Here is a 13,522-nt window from a genome sequence, read left to right as displayed (position 1 = left end):
AGAGGAGGAGAGTTGATGAAAAAGGAGGACCAGCAGTAGGATTAGATGAGTTAATGAAGAGGAGAAGAAGTAGCAGGAGGCGGAGAGCAGGAGAACCAATGAGGTGGAGGAGACGCTGATGAAGAGGAGAGCTGGTGAAGAGTTGGTGCGCTTGAAGAGCAGGAGCAGCAAGAGAATGAGGTGAGGAAGAGGAGGAGAAGCAGTAGGAGTAGAATTGACGAAGAGTTGGCGAGTTGAAGTGGAGGAGCAACAGAAGGAGTAGGGTTGACGAAGAGGAGATCTGATGAAAAGGAGGACCAGCGGTAGGATTAGATAACTTGATGAAGAGGAGGACGAGCAGCAGGAGGAGAGTTGAAGAGGAGGAGCAACAGGAGGAGTAGGGTTGAAGAAGAGTAGGAGAGTTGAAGAGGAGGAGCAACAGGAGGAGTAGGGTGATGAAGAGGAGGAGCAACAGCAGGAGTAGGGTTGAAGAAGAGTAGGAGAGTTGAAGAGGAGGCTCAACAGGAGGAGTAGGGTTGATGAAGAGGAGGAGAGTTGAAGAGGAGCAACAGGAGGAGTGACAGGATGAGTATGGCTGAAGAAGAGGCGCAACAGGAGGAGTAGGTTTGACAAAGAGGAGAAGCAGTAGCAGGAGGTGGAGAGAAGGTTGATGAAGAGGAGGCACAGCAGTAGGAGGAAGAGGGTGTAGCAATAGAGGAGGAGACTTGATGAAGAGGAGGTGCAGCAACAAGTCGAGTAGGAGAGTGGAAGCAGCAGGAGGAGGAGTTGTTGATGATGTTGATGATGATGATGATGAAGAAGAAGCAGTCATGTTTTTTTCCCCCTCCTCGTTCGTTCCCACGCGCTCCAGCTCCAAGCTGGTGTGGCAGAGGGAGTGGCAGATACACAGCGAGAAGGGGAAGTGCATTACGCACACACACGCACACACACACACACACACACACACACACACAGACTTAGTCTCTCCCTCTTTCTCTCGCTCTCACACACACACACACACACAGAGCAGAGGCGCACTCTCGCGCACACGGCAGGCTAATGTGATTAAACGCACCCAGACACGGCGCGAGCGGCTCTGAGGCGACTGACCACGAAGTGAGAGCTGCACACTCTCGGGCAACTCCTGTACAGCTCGGAGTGTTTTTTCTTCTGGGCTTCTTGTTGGCTTCTCTGGACCATCGGTCAAGTTTTCGTGCGGATTACGTCCGGCAGGTAAGCTTTTCTGTTTTCCTCTAACGCCCTCCTGGACTGTCCTTCCCTCAGAGCACCTGGCATAGTTGACTCAAATTCCTGTGAATTGTTTGTAATGTTTGGTCATTCCTACTTTCTTTTAGGGTCGTTATGAGATCCCCCTGGAACGTCCGCCGTTCCTCCGGACCAGCATGAACTGAACACCGTAGTGTCCGTTATTTTTTGTGGTCGTTTTTGTTTTGGTCCGGACGCCAAGCGAATCCAAACCCAGAGGAGCTGATGTGAGAGGACAGTGTGGGCTCTCAGCTATGGGGTGTGAAAACGTGACCAACGCAACGGAAGGCGGAGGGGCGTCAGCCTCGATGCAGGCGTCACTGGTGGTGCTCGTGGTCCTCCTCATCCTCCTGACGGTGTCAGGCAACGTGCTGGTGGTGATCGCCGTGTTCACAAGCCGGGCCCTGAAGGCTCCACAGAACCTGTTCCTGGTGTCCCTGGCTTCGGCCGACATCCTGGTGGCCACGCTGGTCATGCCGTTCTCCTTGGCCAACGAGTTGATGGGCTACTGGTACTTCGGTCCGGTGTGGTGTGAGATCTACCTGGCCCTGGATGTACTGTTCTGCACGGCCTCCATCGCCCACCTGTGCGCCATCAGTCTGGACCGCTACTGGTCCATCACGCGAGCCGTGGAGTACAACCTGAAGCGCACGCCGCGGCGCATCAAGTGCGTCATCCTGGTGGTGTGGGTCATAGCCGCTGTCATCTCCTTCCCGCCTCTCACCATCATGAAGGAGGAGGAGCGTCCGGAGGGCCACCGTCTCTGCGAGATCAACGGGGACAAGTGGTACATCATTTCGTCCAGCATCGGCTCCTTCTTCCTGCCCTGCATCATCATGGTGCTGGTCTACGTCCGCATCTACCAGATCGCCAAGAGCAGGACCAGGACGCCGCCGGGTGACCGCAGGAGGCGGGATGACGACAAGAAGGAGAATGGCCACTGCCACGAGAGGCTCAACGGCGACGCTGCTGCCGACGGCAAGGACGACAAGGGAGACGTGAACGCTGTTGACATGGAGGAGTCGTCCTCGTCGGACCACAAGGTGACCAATCCTTGCACCAGCAAGAAGAAACGGACCAAGGGGAAGACCAAGCTGAGCCAGATCAAGCCTGGGGACGAAGTAGGCAAGAACAGCGCAAACCGGGCCGCCAAGGCCAGCCGGTGGAAGGGCCGGCAGAACCGCGAGAAGCGCTTCACCTTCGTCCTGGCCGTGGTCATTGGAGTCTTCATGGTCTGCTGGTTCCCGTTCTTCTTCACATACACGCTGATTGCACTCTGCGGACCCTCCTGCTGCGTGCCCACAACGCTCTTCAAGTTCTTCTTCTGGTTCGGCTACTGCAACAGCTCGCTCAACCCCATCATCTACACCATCTTCAATAATGACTTTCGCAGGGCCTTCAAGAAGATCCTCTGCCGAGGCGACAGCAGGAGAGTCGCGTGAGTAGGACACTGTCGGGCAAGATCGCTAGAAGTTTACGTTTACACTGATGTTGGGTCGGCTGCCTTTTTTTTTTTTTTATCCGGACCTCTTCCTCATCTGTTTCAACTTGACTCGGAACTTGAGTCCACTTTGGTTTTGAGTCATTGTCCAAAGAGCAACCTTGCGAAGGAAAGACCAAACTGGTGGTGACATGAGCAAACAGGACAACGTGAGCCAGGGTGCCAAGGGGTGTCGAGAACTGCAAGACCTTTGTCTTGACTGTGATCTTTGGCATCTTTGCTGGTTCCCCATCTTTCTCAGACATCGGACACTCCTGCTCCTCCTGCTTCCTTCAGGCGCTTCTTTAACTTCAGCTTCACGTACATTCTCGGGACAGTCAAACAGGTCCTCCAGACGTCGTCCGTTTTTGCGCCAGGTTCAGGTTTCGCCTCCAACCTAAATCTCGCAGCCCTGATTCATCGAGGACCTTCTGAAAAACTTCTTAGATGTTTATTGCCATGTGAACTGTGACACTTCTAGGGTTCTAGGGACCTGGAAACGGGGCAAGAAACCCCTGTTTTACCCCGCTGCGGGATCACCTCCCCTGGGGTCTGTTTCCGTCTTTATCCATAGCAAGCCAGACCGGTCCGAGATGTCCGTCAGCAGCCTCCCACCTTTTTTTTTTTTTACAGCCTGTACAGAGCACACCGGACTGATAAGTGGACTGATACAGTCCAGGTTTACTGATACAGCGCTAGTGTGATATATTGCCGGGTGGACGGGCTGAGGGGATGTGTGTACAGTAAACAGTAATATGTGCCTTGCTGTTGAAACATTGGCCTTCAATTTGGCACCTGCTTTTATAACGCACATCATTCAAGGAACTAACAGAGTGATAAGAAACGAAATGTCCTCCAGCGCTCTGGTCTGTAAATATCACAAATCACACACTGGGAACTTGTTGTTACGCCATTGTTGTAAGAGAGTGTCCTGTGTTTCGTATGTGTGTGTTGACACAGTTCCTGTACCTTGTATCTTTAAATATGGATGGCTACTGTGGTCTGTTGTCATGGCTGGTTCATGTGGTGTCTTAGCGTTCTTCCCACCAATCCGAGCCGAGAGCGGCGGTAGAAACCACAAGGTGGGTGTAAAACCACAACAAACACCCCTCGTTCCCTGATGGACGCTGCTTAGATACGCGACTCGCCCGCTATCCCATCCCAGACTGCCCGTGATGATGCTTTTAAGACAATGTAACGAATAAACTCAAGCTGTGGAAAGGAACGAGATCTGCCTCCTGTACTTTCAGCCCCGCTGGCATACCCGGCAGTCTTTTTTTTTCTAGCCTGTCCGAGGTCCTGTTTGTTTTCCGGGTCGGACCCCGGAGAAAGATTTATATGGTCGTGTTCTCTCCTTGGGCCTCGAAACATTCCTAATATGTTGTATAATCTGTTATGAAAGCACTGGTATTGCTAACCACTCAAAAGATCTGTTATCCCCCACGCTCCGGTAACGGTTCACTTAGGAGTCTCTGTAGCTCGATATGCGCCATTAGGCAAATTGATGTCGAGCTGGTCAGACTCGAACCAGATAGACCGGTCTCACAGCAACAAGGTCCTCCTTACCTTCAGCCACTCCAGTCGTTCTTGGGTTTCAGTAAACTGCAAGGCCTGGAGGAGCCAGGTTCTGCTCAATTTAACACCTGAGGTATACCTGATTCGGGCCCAGAACTATTATATCTGGACGCTGACCCTGTATCTTGTGCTGCTTGGCCCCATGTTTACACTTGAGATCAAAATGTCCGTGAAGATGGGCTTCGAGGGGCTGCCACTATGGCCCAGGGGTCGGGAGTTCATGCCGCTTTGCCATCGGTAGCCGGAGTCAGAGAGAGCACAACTGGCCGTGCTTTTTCCAGGGTGGGTAGATGGAGCTCTCTCTTCCCTCATCACTCTTGAAGAGATGTTGGTGTTGGAGCTGGGGACCCGGCGCTTTTACTCTGGGCGTGTCGGCTGCCCGGAGCGTTGCTAATGCTAGGGGGCGCTATAAAAAGAAACCAAATTGGGGCCAAAAGCGGATGGAAATCTTAATAGGACTTAAAAAACTTGACAGTCAAGGTGGCTGGAAGGTAAGCTGGTCATCCAGGGTATGAGTTTGATGGCAATGCTGGTCATGCTACCATTTTTGGCCATGCTGGTCCCCAAGCTCATTGACTAGCTGGTTGACTAGATTGGCCATGTTGTTCACGCTGGTAGACCACCTAAAATGTCCCCTTACCCTACGCCGGTCAAGAGCTAAACTCGTAAACCAGCTTAACCAACTTGACCCGCTCGAGGGACTTGAGGAACACATATATTCGAAGCTAATTTGAAGGAATTTGTTCCTGGTCTAAAGGATGAGGCCTGACCGCTGCTGTTGAGGGGACTCGGGTCCACACTGACCCACACATTCAGACTGTCAACAAAGTTTCCCGAGTAGTCAGCGAGAGAAATGCCTCAGAAGGCTTTTTCGGGCTTTTTCATTAGCGCTGTTTTGGAAATATGTCGTGGAATTTAGTGGAAGGTCAGTAGGTCAGTATGGCAGTTCATTTTTCTCCCTGAACTGAAAAGTGGAACATCTCAGCAAGAGCGCTGACCCCAGACCAGCGTTCGCTACGCAGATCAGCCATAACATTAAAACCACTGATGTGTAAACAGTCAGGTCGTGAAGGTGACGGAGGTGTTGAAGCAGGAAAAACGGTCAAGCGAAGGAACCTGAGACACTTCCTGAGACAAGAACCAAACTATGACTGGGTCAGGCAGTAAGCAGTGGTCAGTACCTACCCAGAGTGCTCAGAAGAAGGGCGAGTGGTAAACTGGCAACAGGGTCATGGCCCCCCTCAAGGCTCATAGAAGGCCAGGCCTACTGTAGCACAAACGTCTGGCTATGTCAGCATGGGTGGAACAAGGGCTAGGTGGGCTTTTCAAATGGGCCCCATCATTACAGCCAGCCTAGAGACTAGGCCTGATGTGCAGTGTTCTGGACCCATCACTGACCCTGGTGTGAACATCCATATGTGGGTCCAATATGAAAACCCATGGACAAAGCCATGTTGGGCATGTTATCTGGGAGCAGGACCTACACTACATTATTATATATGGCTGATCAGTCCAGGACACATTTGTCTTAATGTGTTTGATTGACGTGTTGTTGGAAGCTAAGGCACCACCAATTAGCATCATGCTAACTGCAGGCCTAACTCATCACAGACTCACCTCAAACCACATCAACGTGTTCGAGTAATCTCTAACAGACTTGTTTATGTGGTTTCTGATGCTGTATGACTCACTGTTATCTAGAACCAGGAACAGCGCTACTCAGAATAGCTAAAAAAGGCATGAAGCTTGAAGCCTGAATTCTGAATTCAGTGTCTTGGCGGAGTGACTGCATCTGAGGTGAGGGGAGAACCGTACCATTACACTGTTCTCACTGTGACGGAGGGATGTGGAGGTCTTCCATCTTGAGGCGTCTCCAATTAAAACGAGTGAAGATCTGAGGGGACGGTTCCTGTGAGCGTCTACGGTTTTCGGAGCCCTCGCACTTCCGTTGCGCTGCCGTTCGTCTCAGGAGGCTGGAGTAGAGAACTATTTCCAGGTACATTTGGACTGAAAACGAGTCTCATTCCTTGTGTGAGTGTGATGGAGAAGAGAGGGTCACTTTTTATTGAATTATTAATTGTATTTATTTATTTATTTAATTAATTATTTATTTGAATTTTATTGGAATATTTCGCTTTAGATGATCAACAGATTTTCAACTACACTGCAAAGTGGAGTTTAAAATATTTGTACAAATATTTGTTTTTATTAGTTGTGGCATTTTCTCATAATCCCCTTCATAATTCATGCAGTAAAGGGTTAAATTAGTCTTTCGGAACACAACAAAAATGATAAATATATATATATATGTACGTGTATTACATATATCTGTATTGCATTCAAATATACTGAAATTCATTTCAAAATATATTTCCCACACTAAAACGTATTTCAGAATATGTTGTCATTATACAAAATATATATTTGAAATAATATTGACATGTTAAACACATATATGTAGCATGTTTTTTAATATTAGCAAATATACATTTAACATAGGAAAAATAGATTTGTTTTGAACATTTTCCTTACAATAATATACTTGATAAATACATTTTGAATGTATAAATACATATATATATATATATATATATATATATATACATATATATGTATATATGTATATTTTTTTCCATTTGAAATATAGTATCTACATTTTATTATTTAATAACCTTTTTATTTCATTGTTTCTTTCTTTTTGTTACAATGTTTGTTATTAATTATGTCATTTTCAAAAAACAAAAAGCATTTGGCATGTTTCATAATTCATGCAGTAAAAAGCCAAAATTAGTCTGTAAAAAATGGAATATTTCAATTTAATTGTAAATAAATGATTAAAATCACATGTTTTCAGAACATTCAAGTGGGCATTGGTTGATGTTTATCCAAAACATGTCTAATGGAAATTCCACTACAATTCTGTGTTACTAGGAAAACAGTATATGCACATGTATTAGATATATTTGATATATCTGTATTGCATTTCAAACATTTTGCATGTATTTTCAAAATACATTTCCCACACTAAAATGTAAATGTATTAAATATTTTTTTTGACATCTTCATAAATTACAAAAAATATATACTTGAGAAAACATTTTGAATATCTCTCTATCTATGCCTATATGTTTTAGTATTGTTTTCTCTCTAAATACTTTTTAAAAAAAGATATATATATATATATATATATATATATATATATATATATAATATTTTTTATGAAATATGCCATTTTCAATTACTAAAACTTAAACTTATAGAATTTATGCAGTAAAATGTTCAAATTTGTCTTTTGGCATCAAAATAAATTTAAAAACAGAATCTTTTAATTGAATCGTAAATAAAATGTATTGTAATGTAAGAAGAGGACATTGTCAGGTGATTATCTGAGGTATGTCTAAAGAAAATTTCACGACTCTAAAACAATCTAGAACAAATTCTGAGAGAACTGTGTTGTTGAAAAGGTTAATAACAGCTCAGGCATCTGTAACTTTCATATAGCGGACCAATCAAATAAATACAATTTTATTTTTATTTTTGATTTTATTTTTATTTTTATTTAAATTTTTTAGTTACATTTAGAAACAATCAGGAAGACACTTGATTTCAGAAGATATGATGGTACCTCTGAAGTTGTGATGATTACACTGAAGCTAATTTTTTCGTTATTCGATTATCGTTATATATTCATGTTATTTTTTTTATGTAAAAATTTAGAAAAAAAGAGTTTTTTGGACTGAATTTAAGGTGACTGTACATGTCGTACACTTTGCTGTTCAGATTGTATAGATGGACTGAATGGACCAATAGAAACGCTCCAAAATGACTTGAATGAATAAAGTCTGGATTCATTAAAACACACATTAAGAACTTTGGTTTTCTTCTCAGCAGTTCAGTTTCAGACACAACAGGTTTTATTAAGACAGCGGTGAAATGAGTCCAGTCAGCTGTCAGCGACAGACTGCCCAAGGTCAGTTAAAAGGCCACTAGGCCCCTAATCACTACACTCTCTGGGGATACATGGGAAAATTCCCCTCATACACAACTGTCAGGAGTTCTGGACCAGTGGCCTCAATGCTTCAGTGTTGGTCGTAGGCCGTACTGGCCAATTTATGAGAAACACTGGCCTCCTGCATGGCTACTTTCAGTCACTGGCCACTCTATGGGTGTTTATCGGTCCCTCGTCTATCCCATTAATCACTGGTCAGTTTTAAACCAGATATACAGACCCTGGTCTCCAACTGGTGGAGCTACATGGTTGATGTTTCTAATAAAGTGTCCAGTCCAGTACAACATCGGACACAGGTCTGATAGATCATTATTTGGAGATTCAGGATTATATGGTATCTCATGCTTCCGAGATACGTTCACATAGCAGGTCAAAGTGGCCCAAATCCGATCTTGTCCAGTTCCAGTTTGGGCCACTTGGGCCACTGAATTGAAATCCGATACATATCCAATATGCCTCCATGTGGCTCAGTCTGAATAGCCAGATCGGCCCTTTTTTTAACGTCAATTCAACTCGACGTTCACTGAGGTGACGAGAAAAAGGATGACAGACCTCGTAAATATTTCGCAAAGCTAAAAAATGGCCGAATCTGGCCACAGGGGGCGCTGCTGCGGCGTCAAAGAAAGCGAAGTTTAAAGAAACCAAGAACACAACCCAGAAAAGTGGGTGTGGCCAAATAGCAGTGAGCATGAACGCATTCTCTGTGATAAGTTTGATAGCACTTTGATATCTCTCCTGATGCTGGAGAAGATCAGTCCGTTTAGGAGCTTGAACTGATCAGAAGAATGTGTATATGGGTCACATTAGAGAGCCTTAGAGTATTTCAAGAAAATTGTGAAATCAGTTTTCAAGTAATTCCAAGATTCTAAGTATTTTTTTATTATTTGTATTATTATTATTATTAGTGAAAAATAGTGAAATACTCAAATATCCAAATACATTTTTTTTTTCATTTTTCAATTTTTCAAGATTCTGGGTAATTTTTTAGAAAACAGAGCAGTATTTTGTAACTCTTAACAATTCTAAAAATATATATTTTGTAGACTGCGGTTGTGGGATCAATCCTCAAACTTGGCATGTTGACCACGCTATTCAGTGTCCACTCATTATTCTGTGATATTCCATTTTTTTTTGGTTTGTTTTTTTACATTTGCTCACATTTTGTACTATTTTATCAAAGAAAATATACTTAATTAGCCAAAATAATGATTTACTTTCTTGATATTTTGTATTCATACCTAGAAATAACATGCTATAATGTAACAGTGACTAGATTTCAAGAAAGGAGCTCATTTTTCTTAGGATGAGTCTTTTTTTTTAAGAAACTAAACCAATTTTTGGAAAAATTTAATAAAATAATGCTACTGCTACTAATAATAATATTTAATTTATACTTTTTATAAGAAATGACACTGTTGCGTAAAACAGACTGTGTTTTTCTCCTCTTCCTGATGGGAATGAGCTTCTATATATTATGTATTTCACTCATTATTCTGTGATAATCCAAAATTCAAGAATGATAAAAAAACTTTTTTAAGCGTTTTAAGCGTTATACAGTAATTCAATGTAGTTTCAATATAGTAACTATAACTCAAAATTTCACATTTGTTTACTATTTTATAAATATAGAAGTTACTTAATTTTCAAAAATAATGACTTTTTTATATATATATATATAATTTGTTTATTTATTTATTAATTTTTTTGTATTCATACATAGAAATAACAACTTACAACTTACTATGAAAGAAACTAGATTTTAAGAAAGTAACACATTATTTTCAGAACATTTTTAGGAATATTTAGGAAATAAATAATGAAACTAAGTTTAAATATTACAAGATTTCCATCTTAAAAATATAAAATATATTAAAATGTATTGCAATTTAATACAATAATAATAACATTAATAATCATAATAGTACTATTTTTTTCATCATTTTGATAAGAAATTACTTAGTCAAAACTTTGACACAATGTTGCCTACAAAGAAAAATAAATAAATAAATAAATAATTAAATAAACAGCCAGTGTTTCTCCTCTCTACCTGAGGGGAACAGGCTCCCGTACAGTATGTATTTCTCATTAGGCTGAAGAAGGATTTTGTCAGCGTTCCATAACGCTGTTCCAACCTGTTCGAATACAGCCCACTTTTGTGGGCGGAGCACAGTGAGGTCAACAACGACTCAGTAGGAAACCGTTTGAGCCGCGCTCTCCAGCTTTGGTCTGTGGCGAGCGCGAGGTTTACCTTGTTAATACTTATTTACACAAGTGAGAACGATCTGTCATGAATATCTCATTTTCTCCGACGCCGTTTCACCTTCGTTCCTTCCCACAATTTCCTCCCAGCGAGGAAATGAGAAAAGGGCCGAGGCTTCTCCGGCTGCCCATTAAAACTCCCCCTCACCAATTATCCCGCCCGCCACAAACAAAGGGGCCTTCAGCTGCGGCTCGGCTCGTCCGCTTATTTACGCTCCTTTTTTCGTTTTCAGCCCCTGATTGAGCTCTTCTTCTCCGTGCGGTTTGCCCTGCCTCCGATTTTCTCATCAGAAGAGAGAGCCGTGTTTATTTGTTCAGTCGCTGCACGATCCAATCCACTGATCTTTAATTTTAGTTTCTCCCTGGGTGAATGTGGGAATCCCAACTGGGTGTGTTTGTGTATAGAATGTATACAAACCAATGAGCCACAACATTACGACCACGCGATTAAGGTCGACTATGTCAGGACAGTCGGAAAAGGTCCCAGCTAACATGTCCTTGTGGGGCCTGTAGGGGGAGCCCAACTGGGAAGCAGAAAGTTTTGTCCATGGGTTCCATGTTGAACCCACATTTGAAAGCCCACCAGGGTCCCACAAAGGGCCAGCGTTGACACTGCGTACGAGGCCTAGATGGGACCCAGAAACAAGACATGTACAAACCCACTCAGAGACCATGCCCACCTGGAACCCACCTGGAACCCACCTAGCCCACGTTCCACCCATGTTGGCTGGGATCTGAGCAGCATACCAGGCAGGCTAACTTCTGGCTATGGGAGCTGCAGATGCTCAGACTTGCAGAATACACCTGATAGTTGGGTCGGATCGACCGCTCCAAGGGTCTTGGTGGTAGTCAGAGTGCCCATTCTAACCCCTGTCTACCACCTACATCCCACCCTATCGTCTACAATAGACACACTAGAACTGTCAGCCAAGGAAGAAGTTAGCCTGGTCCAATGTATCATCACATGGACAGTTGGGTACGTGTCTATCTTTCACCAGCGGGAGGCGCTAGAACAGCTGGTACTGTCTGACTGCCAGTAACTTCCACTCGCAACTGTAGAAGAACATCCAGCAGAACCAAAACACATCTGAAAAAGGGCCAATTCCAAGTCATGACTCGTTACATTTACCCCCCCCCCCAACATTTACATAAACCCCGCCCACTACAGAAAGCTCTACTCCAAGCTGGAGAAGCGGTAAAGTGGGACGGCGACTTCAGGAGAAAATGGCGTCGTTGATTCTGGAGAGCAGCACATCACCTCCTGACTCTGCTAGTTAACCTGGTGACCTCATGGCTGCGGCTTTTCCTGTGAGGGTGTCCTCAGAAGTGGAGCTCAAACGGGGGAGCAGCTCTAGGCTAAAAGCTAACGCTAGTTGACGCTAGCTATTACCATCGTCTGCTGTACTCGAAGGCAAACGAGACGGACTTCCTCAGCTGGACCAAACCGGAGCTTCTCCCATCCGAAAGGAAAGCTCTGGTTTTCAAACCCAGAGAAGCGAGTGAAGGCAAGGCTAAGCGCTAACTGGCCGTCGCGCTGAGAGGACCCGAGGAGAGGACGGCAACACTATCCGGTAAGTTTCGCACAGCGTTGAAACTGCTGTCATATGTGGGTCCAGTGAGTCGTCCCATGAGCCTTCCATAAAAGAAACATAACAGGGTGGTAAACAGGCCCGAGGTACTTGATTACTATGCATTCTTAGGCTCCAGTAAAGAATCTTCTGGAACGTCTTGGTCCCGGATACCACTGTCAGAGGTCCTGTAGAGGGAGCTGTTTTTGGTGGCGGCAACCTATTAGAAGGGCGGTCATAATGTTTTGGCTAGTCTGTGTTTATTAGCGCTGAAAGGGCGTGTTTTCCTTCCTTCTCAGGACCCGTGATGCGCATTTCCATGCGCGAGTAGGCATTCAGAGCGTTCCGCAATTATGATGGATGGCAATTATTGCAGATAATGTATAATTATGGCTCTGAATGGAGGCACTGAAGAGCTAATTATGACATTCAAAATAAGCTTTTCATGACGCAGACGTTTAGCCGTCTCACCGAAGTTCTTTGGCGCGTGCTGAACAGTCACGAGTTTGCTTTCCTGCCTGAAGCACCAGTGCATAATGGACGGTGAGCGCAGCGTTTAATGGGATTGAGAGTGTGAAGTGGAGGCTAGGTCAGGGTAAGCTAACCACCATGTCCACAGGGGGCCTGTATGGCGTAGTAGCCCAACCGGGTAGTAGAAAGCGTTGTCCTCGGGTTCCACATTGGCCCTACCTGTGGATGCCCACCAGGGTCAGCCCACCGATGGGTTTGTACACTGGGGCTCATTTGGGACGTCCTGGAACCCACCTAGCCCACATGAGCATGCTAGCTGGGTAGCAAAGGGTGACCGTCAGACCTAGGCCTTCAGTTCAGGCTTGTTTGATCAGAAGCTTGTAACAAGCATTAGCATTTAAGCTATATGGACAGAAGTATTGGGACGCCTGCTCATTCACGATCGCGGCATTAGCATCACATACCACAGCTTACAGATGGACCATTTAGGACCCGATACGTTAGCCAGAAGATGTATTAGCTATCATGCTACTAGTTAGCCAGTCAAGCTGATCCCCCTTTGATTGTATTAGCTAGCATGCTACTGGTTAGCCAGCCAAGTTGCCCTCCTCCAGTGTTTTTTTTTTTTTTAGCTTGATAGCGGATAGCAAATAGCTATATTAGCACCATAGCTAGCTTACCTGTTGTTGGCATCAGCTGTACATGCCAGCATGGCAACAACATTATTATATGGTTGAGCTTGAGCTGATATGTGATTCAGCATCGCTATTGTGGTGTTAGCATCATTGTCATAGTGTCGGCAGCCAGGCTCACCCAGTTAGCTTAACCATTAGCTTCTTCCTTATTAGCTTCCGACCCCTTATTAGCCACCCCCCGCCCCCGCCCCCTGGCCCTTGGCCCCGCCCGGCATTGCTA

The 13,522-nt window shown here is 44.6% G+C and overlaps 1 protein-coding gene across 1 annotated transcript; it reads left to right on the top strand.

Annotated features, from left to right (window-relative positions):
- Positions 1-959: 959 nt before the first annotated feature.
- adra2a (adrenoceptor alpha 2A) lies at positions 960-3,950 on the top strand. Its single transcript, XM_072671225.1, has 2 exons — positions 960-1,212; positions 1,335-3,950. The coding sequence occupies exon 2, from the start codon at positions 1,500-1,502 to the stop codon at positions 2,685-2,687; it is 1,188 nt and encodes a 395-aa protein (XP_072527326.1). The 5' UTR covers positions 960-1,212; positions 1,335-1,499; the 3' UTR covers positions 2,688-3,950.
- Positions 3,951-13,522: the final 9,572 nt, after the last annotated feature.

The sequence above is a fragment of the Salminus brasiliensis genome, chromosome 25 (genome assembly GCF_030463535.1).
Source record: "Salminus brasiliensis chromosome 25, fSalBra1.hap2, whole genome shotgun sequence".
Classification (NCBI taxonomy): Eukaryota; Metazoa; Chordata; class Actinopteri; order Characiformes; family Bryconidae; genus Salminus; species Salminus brasiliensis.
This window is presented reverse-complemented; position numbering and strand designations above follow the sequence as displayed.